General features: G+C 40.9%; 1 protein-coding gene across 1 annotated transcript in view; it reads right to left on the reverse strand.

The window, feature by feature from the left end:
* LOC126251913 (galactoside alpha-(1,2)-fucosyltransferase 2-like) overlaps positions 1 to 24,047 on the reverse strand; it is a 291,016-nt gene that overhangs the window by 125,653 nt on the left and 141,316 nt on the right. Inside the window, exon 4 of the mRNA XM_049952645.1 lies at positions 21,795 to 21,948. Within this exon, the coding sequence (XP_049808602.1) occupies positions 21,795 to 21,948 (154 nt within the window). The remainder of the gene's footprint in view (positions 1 to 21,794; positions 21,949 to 24,047) is intronic.

Below are 24,047 nucleotides of genomic sequence, written 5' to 3' on the forward strand. Positions count from 1 at the left end.
GTGTTACACATACTTGGTCACTGCGTTGCGGCTGCCATCTTGGAGGAGGCAGTCTGTTTCCTGCCAGCGCTGTTTCCGCAGCCAATATTAACCGCGACGAATCATTCAGTCAACGCTAAATGGCCCATCTGGCTGAGGCAGACAAGGGCGCTATAATACTCCATGCAGAGGGATCTTCAAATGCCGACATAGCGAGAACTATGGGTCTTCACAAGTCGACGGTAGCCAGGTGGATCAGACGAAAGGAAGAGAGTGGTAACTTGAATGGGAGGCCTCATGGCCGTCGCCGCAAAACAACGCAAGCTCAGGATCAGCAGATACGCCGTTTCAGTGAGAACCACCCATTTGTCAACGCACGACAAATCAGCAAATTCATGAAGCTTGGAATGAGTTACTTGAATCTCCTAGTTCTGTGGCTCGAGTTGTGGGCTCAATGCCCAACAGACTTCCAGCTGTTGTGGAAGCCAAAGGAGGCTATACGCGATTTTTTTTTACAGACTTATGTTTTATATAATTTCAAGGAAACGCAATAAGTGGAATGGGGACAAACTAATTAATTCACAGCAAGATATGTAATATTTAATTTGATAAGAGAAGAAATACTCACCTTATATATTCATTCAGTCTCTATAAAATACGTGACACACGTGTGTATGCAAGAAGGGTACAAAACAGTTCAGCACAAAATAAAAATGTTGAGGAGAAGCTCCCCGATGAAGACGTAATTGCAGAACAAAGGTTGGGCTAGAAGGAGAGGTAAGGAGGCCCGAAAAAGCAGAACAAAATCAAATACCCAATAGACTTTGAGTAGTTGTCGCAGCAAAGGGCGGTTGGTATATGCGATTCGGAGCAACTGTACAAGAATAGTTTTATTTACTGATTTTTGAGGCTTTATTTTGTGACGGCTAAACAGTGCTGCATCATGAGACCCGCTATTTTTCCACATGTGGCTAAACATCAGAGCTGAAAAAAATTTGAGAGGTACCGAAGTTCTCTGGAAGAGTAAAGTGTTTTAGACAAGAAGATGATTTTTAGTTCATTTCATTTTAACCATTCACACTATGCTTCGACATTCTAATCTTTGATTTCATTTTATTATTACGTATCTTTCCTTCAGTGAAAGTCAACGGTAGTAAGTTTCAAGATATGAAGAATAACTGGAAGCTTTTAATTTGTGGAATAGCGTATTTAACAGTTCATATTTTCAACAAATCTGTAGTTATAGGACATATTAAGAAGCAAGTAAAAATGGCACTGTGGAAAGATCAGGTTGGCCTCTAAAGGGTAACGACGGTAAAATAGCAAATACTAAACAATGGGTAACAACTATTGTTGATGGTGAGTAGCCGTAATCGATATGTCACTTTTCCGTAATTGTATTTCTGAAGTTTATCGTCAATCCTAGGACTGACATCGATACTCTGTTTTACGTAAAGAATACAACCTTCAAAATTTATTTAGCAGCGCAGAATATTAAATCACAGTTTATAGATCAGGAACCTAATCCAACTGCCTTTAATTTTATTCTCACGGATGACTTTGGGACAGTAAATAACAAGAGAAATAACAAAACTCTCAGAATCAATATATAGAATTCAAGTGTCCAGTGGATTCAAAAGTTTGCTATAATAGCGATTAATTGCTTTTACAGACTCCTTCATGCCTACATTTTCTATCAGACAATGTTTGAAACTAGGACTAAGAAGGTAAACAATTTTTCCACAAATTGTCAAATTGGAAGTCGGAGAGACAGTTACACAAATTACGATGACAACAAACGTTTTTCAAGTAAACTGATCACAGGAGGAATCCAACGCATTTATTGTGAGTTACATGCACAGTATGTAAACTGGCAACGCCACCAACACACAATACCACTAACAAGGGAACATCCCCATCGCACCGCCCTCAGATTTAGTTATAAGTTGATACAGGGGATAGGCCTTGAAAAACTGAACACAGATCAATCGAGAAAACAGGAAGAAGTTGTGTGGAAGTATGAAAAAATAAGCAAAATATACAAACTGAGTAGTCCATGCGCAAGATAGGCAACATCAAGGATAGGGTGAGCTCAGGAGCGCCGTGATCCCGTGGTTAGCGCACGCAGCTGCGGAACGAGAGGTCCTTCCGTCAAATTTTCCCAGGAGTGAAAAGTTTAATTTTTATTTTCAGACAATTATTATCTGTCCGTCCGTCTGTCCGATGCGAGGTAACCGCGCCGTAGTATGATGACGCTACACCTAAAAAACATCGAAAGACATGACGTCAGTCGACTATAGCGCACGGAAGAGAGAGTATTCCTGCTAATGAGGCTCCCTGGCTGGCAGTTAACTGTTCGCTACTTTGGACGAGAGTGCATTAAATACGTGCGATGCATTGCGTGGGCAATATGAATCCAGCAAATATAGCTCGTGACTCCAATAACAATGTCAATGAATATTTTCCGAACTGTAAGGCATCGGAAAGTTCCTTAAGGGATCGAACGATTGTCGAACATTTGTATGATTATTTCCTACATTTGTTGAATAACAGTACGTGTGGTGATGATTGTCTGAAAATAAAAAAAATCAAACAACTAACCCGAGGGAAGACTTAAACCAACGACCTCTCGTTGTGCAGCTCCTCACGCTAACCACGCGACCACTGCGCTCCCGTGCTCAAGCTATCCTTGATGTTGCTTATCATGCACACGGACTACTCAGTTTGTTTGGTTTGAATATTTTTTTCATAGGTCCACACAACTTCTTCCTGTTTTTCGAATGATCTGTGTTCAGTTTTCAAGGCCTATCCACTGTGTCAACTTATAACTAAATCTGAGGAGGGTGCGATGGGGAGGTTCCCTTGTTAGCTATGAAACAACTGTAGCAAAACGGAGCATCCTCGTTATCCATGTGATGGATAAGACGACTAATTCGCAACATAAATGTCAATGTAAGCATCAGTTTCTGTTGGAACGTGCTTCCCGGACCAAATAACATACATTTCCTACGTCTTCAATGCGAATCATGTAGCAAATGTAATTTAAAGGACATAAAAATATCGAGTGAATTTACTAAAATAATTATGAACCACTTGAATTTGCATTCAACAGGCAATGTTCAGAAGTCTGGTGTAGGAGTACTGCATGCTCTAATTCGAAACAACAAAAATCAACAGAGTAACTATTATTGAACGTCATCAGGTCACTCATCGAGCATTCCTATGCAGTACTGTTACTGGTGACGTGTTATGATGCCTTTATCGTTAACTTCCTAAGAAGAAATGAAAGGCTGAGCCCCACCAAAAGACGTAAACTCGAGGAAAGAGTTGCGTGAACATATTATTTTACATCTGATAAATCCAAACGTGTGTTTTGGGCTACGAATTCTGCCCCCAGGGTGTGTGCAACACAGCTGGAATTTGTTGCCAACAACTGAGTCACCTTTCGGTCACAGTGTAAGAAAATCGAGCAACAAAACTACATCACCTGTGCTACTGCATGATAACGCACTATGTTGATTTGAGAAACAAAACTATCCAGGAGATTGATAGGAAAGTCGTCTCTCAGGCACATTTGTATTGATAGGGAAGTCCTCTCTCAGGCACTTGTCCCTCTCGTCATATATTTGTAAAATTTTACCTTTCCCACTCTAGATCGATCAACCGTCAAGGCAATTCATTTCTAGACGAAAATACTTTTAAAACTACTCTGGTTTATTGACATCGTTAGAACAAGTAGGTTTCTACAGGCGTAGAATTTGTAAACAACTTTACCATTGTCATATCGTTTTAGATATCGTGAAAGAAAATTCTGCTGCTAATTAATTTCTCTTTGATAATTACTGTTGCGTTTAGTAAACTAATGGAAAATGCAATTAAAATATTCACTGTACTAATACAAACTAAAGTCAGCTTAATACAGAAACATCACGACGGCAGTCTATCTTAATAAAGCATTAAGTTTCTGTGAGACAATTGGGCTTATTTTAACACGAATTAGTAGGATATTACAGACTTTACACTTAGAAAAGATCTGTATTTATTTCGTTTCCTGTACCATTCGTAAGTGTTATGAAAATGGGGCTTTTCATAGATAAAATTATGTATTCACAACAACAAAAAAATGTCGGCAGAAAACAAAAGTGGCATTATGAATCTGGCAGTACCGTAAGGTTTTCACTCTGACACTAAGAGTTACTGAAAGTAGCAAGAAGAATTTTGCTCGAGCGTTGTCTTACGATTCCCTTATTAAGTTTTTATCTGCCTGCTTGTAGCTGTGCTACAAAAGAATTAAAAATCTGGCTTTCAGCAAGTCTCGAAAGGCGAACAAAAGCAGCTTGCACCTGGTTACTAAGCATGTTACCCGGGGACTGGTTTTTTCTTAAAGCGGGAAGACATCCTTTTGTGGTTCAATTGGCAAATGTCAGTCAGACGTGTGACGTTAGTCTAAGCGTTTCGGTGTGTTGAATTTGTACCAATGATTTTTCTACACGTTTTTTCTGTCCCAAATAGAGTTGAAGTCTCCCATTAGTATTTTCACGTCATCTTGGTGAATTTTGCTCATGGTATTTTCGAGTGTGTTCCAGAATTTTTCAACATTGTCGGTGTTTTTCTTATTTTCGATGTTGGTGGGTTCAAATGGTTCAAATGGCTCTGAGCACTATGGGACTTAACTGCTGTGGTCATCAGTCCCCTAGAACTTAGAACTAGTTAAACCTAACTAACCTAAGGACATCGCACACATCCATGCCCGAGGCAGGATGCGAACCTGCGACCGTAGCGGTCGCGCGGTTCCAGACTGTAGCGCCTAGAACCTCTCGAACACTCCGGCCGTCGATGTTGGTGGGGACACGTGCATTGATGAGTGTATATGTTTTACTGGGGCTCTGAATGACCATAGTCATAAGTCGCTTGTTGACGGGCCAGCCGCGGTGGCCGAGCGGTTCTTGGCTCTTCAGTCTGGAACCGCGCGACTGCTACGGTCGCAGGTTCGAATCCAGCCTTGGGCATGAATTTGTGTGATGTCCTTAGATTAGCTAGGTATAAGTAGTTCTAAGTTCTAGGAGACTGATGACCTCCACTGTTAAGTTCCATAGTGCTCAGAGCCATTGGAACCTTTTGATTGTCGATCGGTGTGAATTCTTTGGCAGAGTTGATAGATCGGTGTTCGAGAAATGCAATGCCGAAGATTGGTACGCCTTTCGTTACCTTTTGTTGTATTCTGCTCTTGAAGATGCAATGGTTTCCCTAATACACGGTTTCATTGTCAGTTAGTCGTGGTTCTTGAAGTGCAAGGATGAGAATTTTTTGTCGGTCCATTTCTTTTGTGAAATTATTTAGTTTTCGTGTTTGGATCAAGGTATCGATGTTTACTTTTAAATGCATGTTTTTTGCTTGTAGGGAAATTTACCAGAGATCTTCGATATTCTCTGTCGTGCTAACCTGGACTCCCCAGAATCCGAAAATCCAACTGCCGCCTGTCGACAGCCGGGTTGTGTACCACCTGGGATAAAGTTGACTTTGCTTGCATAGTTTACGTTTGCTTGTGTTTCATTGGTTGTGCTTGGGTGATACCAGGACCGGACAGGACCAGAGGGTGTTGAAGCCTTTGAAAGCAAATATTTTCAGCCAAGCTCATTGAGCTAACACGGTGACCAGAGTAACGGTGATTTTCACTCAGACGTGTCTGGATTTTGCGTTCAACGGATTGAGTAGCCGTTCAGGATTGTGTTAGTATTTGGTTCACCCCTAGTATTTGATTTCCTCGGTACCACCCATATGGGGGAGGGTTTCCACTATCCGCCACACGCGATTATTATTATTATTATTATTATTGTCATTATGTCTCAGCAAATCCCATATGGTGTATCTTCCCACCACTGAAATAGATGTGTATTGTTCGATTCAGTATTTCCATCACATAAATGTGGTTTATAATTACGTTACATTGCTACTAGTAGACATATTTCTCACTTTTTCTTAGACAGTTGCTACCTGTTACTCCATCATAGGAATTTATGTGCGAAGCATTGTTGAAATACAGACGTTCAAATTATCCGATTTCTGTAATTTCATTTCGATACCAGATCGTTCTAATCGGATTCAGCCAGGTAGTCTTAATGTGGATATCCGACCACGACTGTCATCATATGATAGACTGTGTAAACCACATTCTTTATCGGACTGTTGAATATAGATCACTTATCTATGACAGGACCTGAATTCTTAAACACTGTGGAAAATAATAATCCGATGTGCTTATTACAAATACGTTATTCCAATATAAATATGTGAACTAACGAGATAACAGTTTATTTACAGGAGCAGAACTAATGTTCAAATGTTCAAATGTGTGTGAAATCGTATGGGACTTAACTGCTAAGGTCATCAGTACCTAAGCTTACACACTACTTAACCTAAATCATCCTAAGGACAAACACACACACCCATGCCCGAGGGAGGACTCGAACCTCCGCCGGGATCAGCCACGCAGCTCATGACTGCAGCGCCCCTGACCGCTCGGCTAATCCCGCGCGGCTACTAAAAGTATACTCGTCCACAAAACCCATGTGGACAATTATCTGATAATCGGTCAAGCTTTGCTTTGTCGCAGCTCTTTAGGATACAAGTCCATTTACTTTCAGGCTCTTACATACAATTCTTGCAATGCAAGGTAATTGAAAAAACTCATCCACTCGACGCCAACTGAGGAACTGACTGGTGCATGTGTTGTTCAACACACAGTAGTTGTCACCCTCACTGGAATCAATGAGTGTTTGCGTGCGTGTGTGTGTGTGTGTGTGTGTGTGTGTGTGTGAGTGAGTTTTCGTGTTAATGCACAATCTGAATCAATACTATTAACATCAGACAGACAACCGGGCATCAAATATGACTGTAAAGTATGTTAATGCGATGGGAAGTTACAAACTGAATTTTCACCTAACCCACGTCCTGCATATTACGTTAAGTAAGATGTATTAACTCCATAGTATCGTTAGCAGAGAGTGCGCTCTTGTTGTCGAGGCCTGCGACAAGCGCAGCGATCAGCACTGCCCAATGCCGCCGCGATTTGTTTATGTTGGCTGAGCGTGGACACTGCAGCAGACGCTTCGCCATAAACAGAAAGAAATCACCTTGGCTCTGACTGCAGTGAGCGGATATCACTGCCTGCGTGTTCTTATAGTAACCAACGTGAGACTCTACTCACAGGTGCCATGGAGCAATTGCAACGGGTATCATGTCATTAGTCATGAGAATATTAACCAGTGATGAAATGTCCACTCTATTTGAATCCTAAGAAAATAGGAACCTTCTCACAAAGGAATGTGAGGTGATATCAAAATTTATCCAACATACAAAAATTAACTGCAGGGCTTTCATGTATGCAGTAGTAGCACACAAGGAAATAATATGTCTTGGAAGCGTATATTTCATTTCCTCTTCTCATATTAACGTCCTTGTTTTAGAATGAAGTGAGAAAATTAACGCGAAAAACTTAAGTTCCTGAGAAGCATATAAGTCATTTCCTCGTCTCATATCATAGCTTTTGTTTTAGTATGAGGTGAAAAAATAAACAGTTTACGGCTCTGAAACATAATATGACACCAGATTCTTATCGTAGGCGCTATCGGAAACGCAAAAAGCAGGGAGCTGTCCATTCTTTTGTCCTAAAGAGCTGCGACAAAGCAAAGCTTGACCGATTATCAGATAATTGTCCACATGGGTTTTGTGGACGAGTATACTTTTAGTAGCCGCGCGGGATTAGCCGAGCGGTCAGGGGCGCTGCAGTCATGAGCTGCGTGGCTGATCCCGGCGGAGGTTCGAGTCCTCCCTCGGGCATGGGTGTGTGTGTTTGTCCTTAGGATGATTTAGGTTAAGTAGTGTGTAAGCTTAGGTACTGATGACCTTAGCAGTTAAGTCCCATACGATTTCACACACATTTGAACATTTGAACATTAGTTCTGCTCCTGTAAATAAACTGTTATCTCGTTAGTTCACATATTTATATTGGAATAACGTATTTGTAATAAGCACATCGGATTATTATTTTCCACAGTGTTTAAGAATTCAGGTCCTGTCATAGATAAGTGATCTATATTCAACAGTCCGATAAAGAATGTGGTTTACACAGTCTATCATATGATGACAGTCGTGGTCGGATATCCACATTAAGACTACCTGGCTGAATCCGATTAGAACGATCTGGTATCGAAATGAAATTACAGAAATCGGATAATTTGAACGTCTGTATTTCAACAATGCTTCGCACATAAATTCCTATGATGGAGTAACAGGTAGCAACTGTCTAAGAAAAAGTGAGAAATATGTCTACTAGTAGCAATGTAACGTAATTATAAACCACATTTATGTGATGGAAATACTGAATCGAACAATACACATCTATTTCAGTGGTGGGAAGATACACCATATGGGATTTGCTGAGACATAATGACAATAATAATAATAATAATAATAATCGCGTGTGGCGGATAGTGGAAACCCTCCCCCATATGGGTGGTACCGAGGAAATCAAATACTAGGGGTGAACCAAATACTAACACAATCCTGAACGGCTACTCAATCCGTTGAACGCAAAATCCAGACACGTCTGAGTGAAAATCACCGTTACTCTGGTCACCGTGTTAGCTCAATGAGCTTGGCTGAAAATATTTGCTTTCAAAGGCTTCAACACCCTCTGGTCCTGTCCGGTCCTGGTATCACCCAAGCACAACCAATGAAACACAAGCAAACGTAAACTATGCAAGCAAAGTCAACTTTATCCCAGGTGGTACACAACCCGGCTGTCGACAGGCGGCAGTTGGATTTTCGGATTCTGGGGAGTCCAGGTTAGCACGACAGAGAATATCGAAGATCTCTGGTAAATTTCCCTACAAGCAAAAAACATGCATTTAAAAGTAAACATCGATACCTTGATCCAAACACGAAAACTAAATAATCTCACAAAAGAAATGGACCGACAAAAAATTCTCATCCTTGCACTTCAAGAACCACGACTAACTGACAATGAAACCGTGCATTAGGGAAACCATTGCATCTTCAAGAGCAGAATACAACAAAAGGTAACGAAAGGCGTACCAATCTTCGGCATTGCATTTCTCGAACACCGATCTATCAACTCTGTCAAAGAAATCACACCGATCGACAATCAAAAGGTTCCAATGGCTCTGAGCACTATGGAACTTAACAGTGGAGGTCATCAGTCTCCTAGAACTTAGAACTACTTATACCTAGCTAATCTAAGGACATCACACAAATTCATGCCCAAGGCTGGATTCGAACCTGCGACCGTAGCAGTCGCGCGGTTCCGGACTGAAGAGCCAAGAACCGCTCGGCCACCGCGGCTGGCCCGTCAACAAGCGACTTATGACTATGGTCATTCAGAGCCCCAGTAAAACATATACACTCATCAATGCACGTGTCCCCACCAACATCGACGGCCGGAGTGTTCGAGAGGTTCTAGGCGCTACAGTCTGGAACCGCGCGACCGCTACGGTCGCAGGTTCGCATCCTGCCTCGGGCATGGATGTGTGCGATGTCCTTAGGTTAGTTAGGTTTAACTAGTTCTAAGTTCTAGGGGACTGATGACCACAGCAGTTAAGTCCCATAGTGCTCAGAGCCATTTGAACCCACCAACATCGAAAATAAGAAAAACACCGACAATGTTGAAAAATTCTGGAACACACTCGAAAATACCATGAGCAAAATTCACCAAGATGACGTGAAAATACTAATGGGAGACTTCAACTCTATTTGGGACAGAAAAAACGTGTAGAAAAATCATTGGTACAAATTCAACACACCGAAACGCTTAGACTAACGTCACACGTCTGACTGACATTTGCCAATTGAACCACCCCAGGTAACATGCTTAGTAACCAGGTGCAAGCTGCTTTTGTTCGCCTTTCGAGACTTGCTGAAAGCCAGATTTTTAATTCTTTTGTAGCACAGCTACAAGCAGGCAGATAAAAACTTAATAAGGGAATCGTAAGACAACGCTCGAGCAAAATTCTTCTTGCTACTTTCAGTAACTCTTAGTGTCAGAGTGAAAACCTTACGGTACTGCCAGATTCATAATGCCACTTTTGTTTTCTGCCGACATTTTTTTGTTGTTGTGAATACATAATTTTATCTATGAAAAGCCCCATTTTCATAACACTTACGAATGGTACAGGAAATGAAATAAATACAGATCTTTTCTAAGTGTAAAGTCTGTAATATCCTACTAATTCGTGTTAAAATAAGCCCAATTGTCTCACAGAAACTTAATGCTTTATTAAGATAGACTGCCGTCGTGATGTTTCTGTATTAAGCTGACTTTAGTTTGTATTAGTACAGTGAATATTTTAATTGCATTTTCCATTAGTTTACTAAACGCAACAGTAATTATCAAAGAGAAATTAATTAGCAGCAGAATTTTCTTTCACGATATCTAAAACGATATGACAATGGTAAAGTTGTTTACAAATTCTACGCCTGTAGAAACCTACTTGTTCTAACGATGTCAATAAACCAGAGTAGTTTTAAAAGTATTTTCGTCTAGAAATGAATTGCCTTGACGGTTGATCGATCTAGAGTGGGAAAGGTAAAATTTTACAAATATATGACGAGAGGGACAAGTGCTTGAGAGAGGACTTCCCTATCAATACAAATGTGCCCGAGAGACGACTTTCCTATCAATCTCCTGGATAGTTTTGTTTCTCAAATCAACATAGTGCGTTATCATGCAGTAGCACAGGTGATGTAGTTTTGTTGCTCGATTTTCTTACACTGTGACCGAAAGGTGTCTCAATTGTTGGCAACAAATTCCAGCTGTGTTGCACACACCCTGGGGGCAGAATTCGTAGCCCAAAACACACTTTTGGATTTATCAGATGTAAAATAATATGTTCACGCAACTCTTTCCTCGAGTTTACGTCTTTTGGTGGGGCTCAGCCTTTCATTTCTTCTTAGGAAGTTAACGATAAAGGCATCATAACACGTCACCAGTAACAGTACTGCATAGGAATGCTCGATGAGTGACCTGATGACGTTCAATAATAGTTACTCTGTTGATTTTTGTTGTTTCGAATTAGAGCATGCAGTACTCCTACACCAGACTTCTGAACATTGCCTGTTGAATGCAAATTCAAGTGGTTCATAATTATTTTAGTAAATTCACTCGATATTTTTATGTCCTTTAAATTACATTTGCTACATGATTCGCATTGAAGACGTAGGAAATGTATGTTATTTGGTGCGGGAAGCACGTTCCAACAGAAACTGATGCTTACATTGACATTTATGTTGCGAATTAGTCGTCTTATCCATCACATGGATAACGAGGATGCTCCGTTTTGCTACAGTTGTTTCATAGCTAACAAGGGAACCTCCCCATCGCACCCTCCTCAGATTTAGTTATAAGTTGACACAGTGGATAGGCCTTGAAAACTGAACACAGATCATTCGAAAAACAGGAAGAAGTTGTGTGGACCTATGAAAAAAATATTCAAACCAAACAAACTGAGTAGTCCGTGTGCATGATAAGCAACATCAAGGATAGCTTGAGCACGGGAGCGCAGTGGTCGCGTGGTTAGCGTGAGGAGCTGCACAACGAGAGGTCGTTGGTTTAAGTCTTCCCTCGGGTTAGTTGTTTGATTTTTTTTATTTTCAGACAATCATCACCACACGTACTGTTATTCAACAAATGTAGGAAATAATCATACAAATGTTCGACAATCGTTCGATCCCTTAAGGAACTTTCCGATGCCTTACAGTTCGGAAAATATTCATTGACATTGTTATTGGAGTCACGAGCTATATTTGCTGGATTCATATTGCCCACGCAATGCATCGCACGTATTTAATGCACTCTCGTCCAAAGTAGCGAACAGTTAACTGCCAGCCAGGGAGCCTCATTAGCAGGAATACTCTCTCTTCCGTGCGCTATAGTCGACTGACGTCATGTCTTTCGATGTTTTTTAGGTGTAGCGTCATCATACTACGGCGCGGTTACCTCGCATCGGACGGACGGACGGACAGATAATAATTGTCTGAAAATAAAAATTAAACTTTTCACTCCTGGGAAAATTTGACGGAAGGACCTCTTGTTCCGCAGCTGCGTGCGCTAACCACGGGATCACGGCGCTCCTGAGCTCACCCTATCCTTGATGTTGCCTATCTTGCGCATGGACTACTCAGTTTGTATATTTTGCTTATTTTTTCATACTTCCACACAACTTCTTCCTGTTTTCTCGATTGATCTGTGTTCAGTTTTTCAAGGCCTATCCCCTGTATCAACTTATAACTAAATCTGAGGGCGGTGCGATGGGGATGTTCCCTTGTTAGTGGTATTGTGTGTTGGTGGCGTTGCCAGTTTGCATACTGTGCATGTAACTCACAATAAATGCGTTGGATGCCTCCTGTGATCAGTTTACTTGAAAAACGTTTGTTGTCATCGTAATTTATGTAACTGGCTCTCCGACTTCCAATTTGACAATTTGTGGAAAAATTGTTTACCTCGTTAGTCCTAGTTTCAAACATTGTCTGTCTGACGGAAAACGTAGGCATGAAGGGGTCTGTAAAAAGCAATTAATCGCTATTATAGCAAACTTTTGAATTCACATGATACTTGAAGTCTCTATATTGATTCTGAGAGTTTTCTTATTTCTCTTGTTATTTACTGTCTCAATGTCATCCGTGAAAATAAAATTAAAGGCAGTTGGATTAGGTTCCTGATCTATAAACTGTGATTTAATATTCTGCGCTGCTAAATAAATTTTGAAGTTTGTATTCTTTACGTAAAACAGAGTATCGGTGTCAGTCCTAGGATTGACGATAAACTTCAGAAATACAATTACGGAAAAGTGACATATCGATTATGGCTCCTCACCATCAACAATAGTTGTTACCCATAGTTTCATATTTGCTATTTTATCGTCGTTACCCTTTAGAGACCAACCTGATCATTCCACAATGCCATTTTTGACTCGCTTCTTAATATGTCCTATAACTACAGATTTGTCGAAAATATTAACTGTTAAATACGCTTTCCACAAATTAGAAACTTCCAGTTATTCTTCATATCTTGAAACTTACTACCGTTGACTTTCACTGGAGAAAAGATACATAATAATAAAATGAAATCAAAGATTAGAATGTCAAATCATAGTGTGAATGGTTAAAATGAAATGAACTAAAAATCATCTCCTTGTCTAAAAGACGTTATTCTTCCAGAGAACTTCGGCACCTCAAAATTTTTTACACCTCTGATGTTCAGCCACATGTGGACAAATAGCGGGTCCCATGATGCAGCACTGTTTAGCCGTCACAAAATGAAGCCTCAAAAATCAGTCCACATTCCATTTACTGCGTTTCCTTGAAATTATATAAAATATACGTCTGTAAGTAAAAAAAAAAAAAGACGAAGAAGAAAGAAACAAAGCTTGAAACAGCTGATTGGTGAAGCCTCCTTTGGCTTCCACAACAGCTCGAAGTCTGTTGGGCATTGAGCCCACAACTCGAGCCACATAACTAGGAGATTCAAGTAACTCATTCCAAGCGTCATGAATCACATCAGAAAGCTGTCGGCGAGTCGACGGTGACTGCCCTTTTCTCGTATTACTCTGACCATTTCTGCCCAGATATTCTCAATGGGATTCGTGTCAGCTCCTTTAGGTGGCCATTCCGTTACAGTAATATTACTATGGTCGTCGACCCGCCTCTTAACCACACGTGCCATATGAATAGACGAGCGATCTTGTTGGAACATGATCTGATCATCGCCAAATCTTGCTGCCACAGCAGGCAACATCACGTTCTCCAGAATTGATATGTAATTGCGCGCATCGAATCTTCCTTCCACTTCCCACAGGAGCCCACACCCTTCGGCCGATATCCACGCCCATACCGTTACCGACTACAAATGGCTGTGAGCACTGTTGGACTTAACATCTGTGGTCATCAGTCCCCTAGAACGTAGAACTACTTAAACCTAACTAACCTAAGGACATCACACACATCCATGCGCGAGGCAGGATTCGAACCTGCGACCGTAGCGGTCACGCGGTTCCAGACTGAAGCGCCTCGAACCGCACGGCCACACCGGCCGGCACCGACAACCTGCCACTCCTTCGGCAACTGTAAATATATTTTCGATTATACCTAGCACATTTAGGCCGGTAAACTAGTACTTTTCCGGATGATGCCGTAGAGAAAACTTTTTGGTGCGTGAAAATCACTCGCCTCCAAAACTGGAGAGGTTTGTCGCCATTTTCAGTAGCAAAAGCAAGGCAAGCTTCTCTTTGGGAAACAGTCAATGTCTCTTTCACAGCAGCGCTTCTTGCTCTCAGTCCACCTTCCCTTACACGAGGAGTGACGGTCTTACTGCTAACATTGAGACCCAAAGTTTGCTGAATTTGTCGTGCGTTGACAAATGGGTGGTTCTCACTGAAACGGCGTATCTGCTGATCCTGAGCTGCTGTTGTTTTGCGGCGACGGCCATGAGGCCTCCCATTCAAGTTACCACTCTCTTCCTTTCGTCTGATCCACCTGGCTACCGTCGACTTGTGAAGACCCATAGTTCTTGCTATGTCGGCATTTGAAGATCCCTCTGCATGGAGTTCTATTATAGCGCCCTTGTCTGCCTCAGCCAGATGGGCCATTTAGCGTTGACTGAATGATTCGTCGCGGTTAATATTGGCTGCGGAAACAGCGCTGGCAGGAAACAGACTGCCTCCTCCACGATGGCAGCCACAACGCAGTGGCCAAGTATGTGTAACACGGAAATCGATGGCATAAAAGAGAGATCGCAAGCCCATACCCGTGTCATTACATAGTGGAGCAACTTAAAATCTCTAATTTTTCTCAGAAGGGACTGGTCCACTCTTGTCATGTCTTATCCTGATAAATATTACATGAAATGAAATGTTTACGTTTTGCATATGCGGCAGGCCTGACGCAAGAAACATTTCTGAAATATCTGAGGCAACCTGAAGAACACTTCATGAATTTTATCTGTAGAGGGTTGCCTTATAAGAAGGAAAACGTGTTTATCCCCGCTCGCCGTGTTTCCAGGTGGCGCAGTTTACTCGGAGGCATACATAATTCTCGCCGGGCGTAAGAAGCGACTCGACGAGCGAGGGGAACTCGCCAAGTGTCATAGGCTGATTGTCCCGAAACTTTGCTCACAAGGGGAGGCCGCCAAAAGTGAAATTCAGATTCGATTCATACTGCGCATAATAAAAGCTCATGGCCAGAGGTGTAATGTGGCAAAGCACCAAGATGCACTTCTCAGCTGTTGTCGAGAAAATCGACAGTTAGAAGAAACCGTTGCGGTGAAATACTCTCTACGATTAATAATTTTCTACAGCGTCGTGGCGCAGCGGTAAGCGCTCGAGTTCGTAATCCGAAGGTCGCCGGATCGAATCTCACGCCATCACGCCATGCAACATTTTTTTATTATTATTATTTTTTTGTAATTCAAATATATATATATATATATATATATATATATATATATATAAACTATTAATGAATTGCTTATGCGTGTTGGTGAAGGCGGATCGCTCTCCAATTGTACCGCCTCCATTTTACCGTTTGTTTAACAGGGTGTACCAAAGCTCTCACGTCCGCACTGATTTTCGACGGTGTTATAAGTTGTGCTAGGGACCGCATCTACCTTCTTTCGAAGTTAGCAGGCAACTACGCTGTTATGCGGCGGCTCGTTTCGGCCCATTCAACATCTGTCCTTCAAGTGTAACGAGCGATTAACGGAGTTTATATTTCATACCTGCCACAGCAAATTTGTGTTCGTGGGGTTTCTATTCTAATTCGAACGTTTGACTTACGCTATACGTATTCGTTTCGGAATATCGTTTCTACGTCTTCCGCTAACTATACGTGGTTAACATTATGAAGACAATTAATAACATTTGTGAAATACAAATTTGTTTGCGGAAAACATAATGATGTTCGAAGTCGCCAGTTTTTCCACGACAAACGACTTTCAACAACTTATTATATGCATAATTGTTGCAACCTGTTGCCGGGAATTATATATATATATATATATATATATATATATATATATATATGTGTGTGTGTGTGTGTGTGTGTGTTTATACACACATTTGAATTACAAAATACAAATACTAAAAAAAAAAAAAGTTGCATGGAACGAGATTCGATCCGCCGACCTTCGGATTACGAACTCGAGCGCTTACCGCTGCGCCACGACGCTGTAGAAAATTATGAATCGTAGAGAGTATTTCACCGCAGCGGTTTCTTCTAACTGTCGATTTTCTCGACAACGGCTGAGAAGTGCATCTTGGTGCTTTGCCACATTACACCTCTGGCCATGAGCTTTTATTATGCGCAGTATGAATCGAATCTGAATTTCACAATTGGCGGCCTCCCCTTGTCAGTGAAGGAGAGGACAAAATAAGCGAACTTGTGTTTCGGCTTATCTGCAGACACTCGACCGTTTCCGAGAAAACGACGGCCAAAGTTATCAACGCGCTGTTGCTCTAGTGTAGATACCTTCTGCAGCCGAGAACGCAATTGAAGCGGTGGCTCAGTGGCTACCGTCGTTCCTTCTTAGCATTGATTCCCGTGTTCGAGACCATATTGGGTTTTTTAATTATTTTATTTTCCTGCCTCTCTACCAGAATTATCTTCGTATGTTTTTTTTCTAATTTATGTTGAAATAATGTTGTCATTACTCGACAATTAACTTTATGTGTAATTAATGAATTAAAAAAATAATAAACGAATGAGACAAGCTGATATAAAATCATCTCGTCTGCCTCATGTATCGTTATATCCAAATGGTTTATCAATGTTAATCTACATTTAGATCCGATAATGGCACCTTTAGTGTGTTGAAACCGGTTATCCAGTAGACAGTATTTAAGCGATCTTGGCTTCTGAATTATTTCTACAACAGAGTGATCGCCCCACTACGCACTGTGTGTTCCCTTTTTAACTTATTTCTTTACACAGTAAATTAACTGACGAATAACGACAACAGTGTTTCATCATAAATTGGAATAAACATTCGTAGATAATTCAGAGAGTGAGGGGGGAAAAAAGGAAAAACCGGGTTTCGAACTCGCAGCGCAAAGTTCCGAAGTCGCTATGGTAGCCGCAGAGCCACCGCTTCAGTTGAATCCTTAACCGCTAAGCGGTATCTACACTATAGCAACAACGCATTGAACACTTTGACCGTCGTTTTCTCAGAAGCGGTAGAGTTTAAGCTTATTTTGTCCCCTCTTTCAATGAGCGTAGTTAAAAGCAAGATCGGGATCTGACACTTGGCGTGCCCCCTCGTAAATTGCGTGCGTTGGGATTCAGTAGACAGAATGCGTCCACTTTCCTCGACTACTCATTGACATGTTTGGAAACTTTCTTTGTTGTAGTTGCACTTTGCATTATGAGGGCTGGTTTTCCTGATGAGGATCTACTTATGGACTTTGCTCCTAATTTACGTTACTGTGTAGTAGACCTACTGCAACTACTTAAACCGGAAACGTTTGTTTGTTTGGATACTCCGCTTCTTAGTTGCTACATTTCGCTAAAATATTTTCCTTTTTTTCAAAACGGCAAGTTAAGATGACCACTGCAACATGGTAAGATCAGTAACAATTTAATACTTTGAAACAGTTATGTGTGGTGTACGAGGAGTCTACTGTTGTTGACTGAGGAATACATTAAACACGAAAGCTGCGTCCAATAACAATAATTAACTTTCGGTTACATGACAAAACACAAGTCGAAGCACTGTCAGTTCATCTCAGTACCCAGTAAAACTTAAACTGGAAAGATCGAAAACATACTTTTGTGGGGAAGGCAAACGAATGACTGCGTTTTATTGGCCGCACACTAAGAATACGCAACAGGCCAACTGAAAACACTGCCTACACTACGTTTGTCCGTCCACTGCTATAATATCCTTGACAGACGTGATTGACTGTGCACGCAAAAACGTCCAGGAACGGTAGCACGCTTTGTAATGTCACGAAATAGGGGAGAGAGGATCCCAGATTTGATAATCGAGTTGGGGTAACATTCATGAAAACATATGCGTTTTTCGTTGCCACGAGATCTTTTCACGAAATTTCAATCACCACCATATGTTCTGAATGCCAAAACATTATTTCCTAGGGTACTTACACAAGAAGAAACCATAGTAATAATGTAATTCAAGGCTCGCAAGAAAAGATTTAAGTAGTCCCTTTTCCCGCACACTGTTAATGAGTGGGACGGTAGAGAAATAATCCGAACCTTCTGCCAGGCACGTAAGTCCGGATTGCAAAGAAATCCTGTTGATGTAGTCATGTAGATGTAACAACGAAATTATGTTGTAATTACGACATGTGACTTTCACTTGATCTGAACATCGAAGTTGTTTACTGTTTATTTACTTTTTGTTCATTAATTTCAGCCATATACGAACACCTAGGCGCGTTAAAGTGATATTGAAATAAAGTGTCATGCATGGACCAATAACAATAAGTTCCCACCTACTTGTTATAGTACTGCATTATCTGCCAGCGTATTCAGAAGTGGATATCGCATACGAAGTTCCTAGGGTGTTTGTAATGGATATTGCAGACGACTTCGACAAAGTTTGAATGTAGCTTCGTAAAAGTTCCGTGAGCAAACGATCTGAGTTGCTGGAGAATACAGTTTATTCTCACTAGACAGTATATATTATCATTATACATGAGGTGAGTAGGGTTTCGCCGCGTTGCGGTGGCCGAGCGGTTCCAGGCGCTTCAGTGACGAACCGCACGGCTGCTTCAGTCGCAGGTTGGAATTCTACCTCGGGCATAGATGTCTGTGATGCCCTTAGGCTAGCTAGGTTTAAGTAGTTCTAGGTCTAGGGGCTGATGACCTAAGCAGTTAGGTCGCATAGTTCTTGAAGCCATTTTTTGACCTTTCGCGTAAATTTTCTTTACATAAACCGTCGTATCTTTTGATTGCGTTGACATAGAAGCTCACTTTTTTACACCAGCAAGGGACCGGTTACAGCAAGAAGTGCGATACATTTCCGCTTATTATGTCCACCCGTTCTGGAGGTAAACGGGTTTTAAGGGTTGGGTAGACCGATAGACGGTCAAGAAAGTGAGACTAGTAGGGTTCCGTTTTTACCGGTTTAGGTGACGAAATCCTAACAACGAAAACACTGAAGATGAGGGCCGCATAAATAACACCCGCTACTCTTTATTCGAAATGTTCTAGTTGCTGTCGATACATAAGCATATTAGTCGTAGCTACGTTTTCGATCCAAATCACGTTTACAGGAATGCAAATAGAATGTATTTGCCTATACACGTGGTAATTCACATCCCAGTATTAATGCCACCGCGTTTTAGAAGTACGAACATTCTCATTGCTAGCTAGCTTAAGAAACACTTCTGCTAATGAACGTTTTCTGGCTGTGGCGAGTCTAGTGGAGAATTCGAAACAATGCAGAATACGTTTGGCAGCTATGTAGCCGTTTATTTCCTGGGGTGGTGCAGAATTATCCTACAAAATTTACTCTCTAATAACAGTAATTTGTTATTTCGATAATCATCCCGAATGATTGTCGCATAAGTGGTGACATAAAGGAAGAAAATTCATGTTTTTGAGTCCAGAAAGCTCTATGCAACAGAAACTGCAGATTTTTATTGCGAAATTGCCGGCTTGTTCATGTCTGGGATAATAATAGAGGGCTGTTTGCCTAGGTTGTCTGCTAGCATAGTGAAAGGAAGGTCTGGTTTGTTTTCGGTTCTAATCTCTATGGAGGCAGGTAGAATATCAGTAAAGCAATTTTAAGAAATTCTCGCGCACCCAATACGATTTATCGCTACCTTTATTCTGTACTGGCGCTCTGTGGATGTCAATATGACACTCTTGTAGAATTTCATACATGATACTGCCTCCTTTTTCCGCTTCTGTCAATAATGGAATTGACTTAAGTGTGGCACTGAATGATGTTTAAGTGAATTTCATTATGAATCTTCACGCATTGCTAAATTTGCACACTTTCATGGTAGGTCAGCAATGGTAATCCAGTATGACTGGTCTGAACGTTGACACAGACCGTTTCGCGGGCGAATGCGGATAATATTTTGCTAATTCGTAACGGTCTGGGGTTCTTTGTCTGTTATCTGGATAAGCTGAAATTCATTTTTATTCGTCCGTTTCATACAAATTAGCGTTTCTTCTTTCAGTTCTGTCCTATGTTTACGTGTTGTATTTAACACACTAATCAGCATTAATATAGTCTTAGAAATTATGGAATACAGTCTAAAAAAGTTCAGATAGTTTGTCAATTTCACGCCTGCGCATAGTATGTTGGTAGCACTTCGTCGCCTTGCCTGTTATGCTGTGTAGCAGACTTTAAAGCCGTGCGGATCAGCATAACGAAAAGGCGAGGGGTCTCGCTCGTTTTGTCCACGACTGTACGCGGTTACCCACTGGAATTTTGGATGTCCTCCTCTAGCATTACTTTTCCTCAACAGTAGTTGTCGATACCAGTATTATTTTTCGAATTTTGGACAGGTCAGTATTACCTCAGCTCCTTTCCTGAAAATTTTCGTATAATTTTATACACAATATGTTCTATTTTAACCTAAAATTTAAGAAAAAGAATTACTTTTTTTTTCGGTATTACACTCTGAATGTACAGTTAAAATCATTTCTTAGAAACATTTGAAATTGTGAATTATTTGGCACACTTAAGATTTCTATTATTAATTAAGCAATATAGTACTGTTTACTATGTTTATTTCTGGATTCGTTTATGAAATAATAATCGAACTTAACAGAAATTCATTTGTCAAGAAAAATTGTAAACCCTTATTTCCGCTGAGTGAACAGTACTAAGCATGACTTTGATGTGATCGGAAGTATTTTTGTATTTTGGGCGAATAACGTAATTTCGGCTTTGTTAATGTGAAAATTCAAAAGACTGTGTGATAGACTAAAACGTGACAAAATATTTTAACGTAACAACAAAAATTCTGCAACAACAGTCTTCAAATTTATTTAGATCGATTACCGGCCGCTGTGGCAGGGCAGTTCTAGGCGCTTCAGTCCGGAATCGCGCGACTGCTACGGTCGCAGGTTCGAATCCTGCCTCGTGCATGGATGTGTGTGATGTCTTTAGGTTAGTTAGGTTTAAGTTGTTCTAAGTCTAGGACACTGATGACCTCAGATGTTAAGTCCCATAGTGATTAGAGTCATTTAAACCATTTTTTATTTAGATCAATTCAACCATGACGACCTGAAATGTGATAATTTCAGCTTCAAGAATCAGACCCCTAGACAAGAAGAACTGGAGCCATCTCGAACCGAAAATCTATGTAAACTAGAAAGTTTATTATAATCTTCACTCCTCTCAAATTTTTCATAAAAGGCTTTGCTTACTGTGGGCAATAACAGAAATTAGGAATGAGAGGGGAGATCACGAACACCATCCAAACGTTAGGAGACCGTGCATCTTCAATGAACCATAGTTAAATTAGTTATGTGAGCATTTGCTCCCCTGTTTTTCTGCTTTAATTGCATTATTTTTTCGCATTATTATACGTTCTAATTCTCATTATATTTTTCATAAATGTACACACCTGAGGATACGATTAAATCATCAGGAAACGAGTCGTTTATGATTGTATAAATAAAGGAACTATTAACAGCTAATGCGGCTACTAGCAGCTTTTTAGAAGATTTCAGTTTCTAAAAATTATAAAATAATGTATTATGTATCTAAACAATGGACACCCAACCGTAAAATCATATGTATGTTCCCTTTACAAACACTTAGTTACCTGGGTGTAGTTTGTGCCAGTGGCGCTCGCTGTCTCCAATCTAATCCTGTGTAACTTTTCGCTTGCGACACTCTGCAATTCCGGCCGAAAACGGAATTCTTGTCGCAAAAATTCCAAGGAGGGTGCGAGATACTCTGGTAGAAACATGTACCTCCTGAAAAAACACAGCATAAGAAGATTCGTATTAGTAGTAGCATACATCTTTCATAAAACGACCGATAACAAAATGCAGCGTAATTACAAGTGATTCATCAGATTTTGGCGTCTTATAGCTTCGAGTATATAATGCCCACCTATTTGTACTAACAAGCAATCGAAAGAGAATATTTTAATGTTTTGACATCTCATAGTTTCAAATATACAGGGTGGTCCATTGATAGTGACCAGGTCAAATATCTCATGAAACGAAAAAACTACAAAGAACGAAAGTCGTCTAGCTTGAAGGGGGAAACCAGATGGCGCTATGGTTGGCCCGCTAGATGTTTCTGCCATAGGTCAAACGGATATCAACTGCGTTATTTAAAATAGGAACCCATATTTTTTATTACATTTTCGTGTAGTATGTAAAGAAATATGAACGTTTTAGTTGGACCACTTTTTTCGCTTTGTGATAGATGGCACAAACGTATAAGTACGTGGTATCACGTAACATTCCGATTCCGCCAGTGCGGAAGGTATTTGTTTCTTGATACATTACCCGTGTTAAAATGGACCGTTTACCAATTGCGGAAAAGGTCAACATCGTTTTGATGTATGGCTATTGTGATCAAAACGCCCAACGGGCGTGTGCCATGTATGCTGCTCGGTATCCTGGACGATATCATCCAAGTGTCCGGACCGTTCGCCGGATAGTTACGTTATTTAAGGAAACAGAAAGTGTTCAGCCACATGTGAAACGTCAACCACGACCTGCAACAAATGATGATGCCCAAGTAGGTGTTTTAGCTGCTGTCGCGGTTAATCCGCACATCAGTAGCAGACAAATTGCGCGAGAATCTGGAATCTCAAAAACGTCGGTGTTGAGAATGCTACATCACATTGATTGCACCCGTATCATATTTCTATGCACCAGGAATTGCATGGCGACGAGTTTGAACGTCGTGTACAGTTCTGCCACTGGGCACAAGAGAAATTACGGGACGATGACAGATTTATTGCACGCGTTCTATTTAGCGACGAAGCGTCATTCACCAACAGCGGTAACGTAAACTGGCATAATATGCACTATTGGGCAACGGAAAATCCACGATGGCTGCGACAAGTGGAACATCAGCGACCTTGGCGGATTAATGTATGGTGCGCCATTATGGGAGGAAGGCTAATTGGCCCCCATTTTATCGATGGCAATCTGAATGGTGCAATGTATGCTGCATGACAGAAAGGCGATGTACTTCCAACATGATGGATGTCCGGTACATAGCTCGCGTGCTGTTGAAGCGGTATTGAATAGCATATTTCATGACAAGTGGATTGGCCGTCGAAGCACCATACCATGGCCCGCACGTTCAACGGATCTGACGTCCCCGAATTTCTTTCTGTTGGGACAGTTGAAGGATATTTGCTATCGTGATCCACCGACAACGCCTGACAACATGCGTCAGCGCATTGTCAATGCATGTGCGAACATTACGGAAGGCGAAATACTCGCTGTTGAGAGGAATGTCGTTACACATATTGCCAAATGCATTGAGGTTGACGGACATCATTTTGAGCATTTATTGCATTAATGTGGTATTGACAGGTAATCACGCAGTAACAGCATGCGTTCTCAGAAATGATAACTTCACAAAGGTACATGTATCACATTGGAACAATCGAAATAAAGTGTTCAAACGTACCTAAGTTCTGTATTTTAATTTAAAAAACCGACCTGTTACCAACTGTTCGTCTAAAATTGTGACTATTACAGCGCCATCTATCACAAAGCGAAAAAAGTGATCCAACTAAAACATTCATATTTCTTTACGTACTACACGAATATGTAATAAAAAAATAGGGGTTCCTATTTTTAAAAAAACGCAGTTGATATCCGTTTGACCTATGGTAGAGCCACCTAGCGGGCCAACCATAGCGCCATCTGGTTTCCCCCTTCAAGCTAGACAAGTTTCGTTCTTTGTAGTTTTTTCGTTTGACGCTTATTTCGTAAGATATCTGGCCCGGTCACGATCAATGGACCACCCTGTATAATGCCCAATAACTAATAACCAATCGAAAGAGCATATTTTATTGTTTTGTTTATGTCATCGCAGGTTT

The sequence above is a fragment of the Schistocerca nitens genome, chromosome 4 (assembly GCF_023898315.1).
Source record: "Schistocerca nitens isolate TAMUIC-IGC-003100 chromosome 4, iqSchNite1.1, whole genome shotgun sequence".
In the NCBI taxonomy this organism is placed as follows: Eukaryota; Metazoa; Arthropoda; class Insecta; order Orthoptera; family Acrididae; genus Schistocerca; species Schistocerca nitens.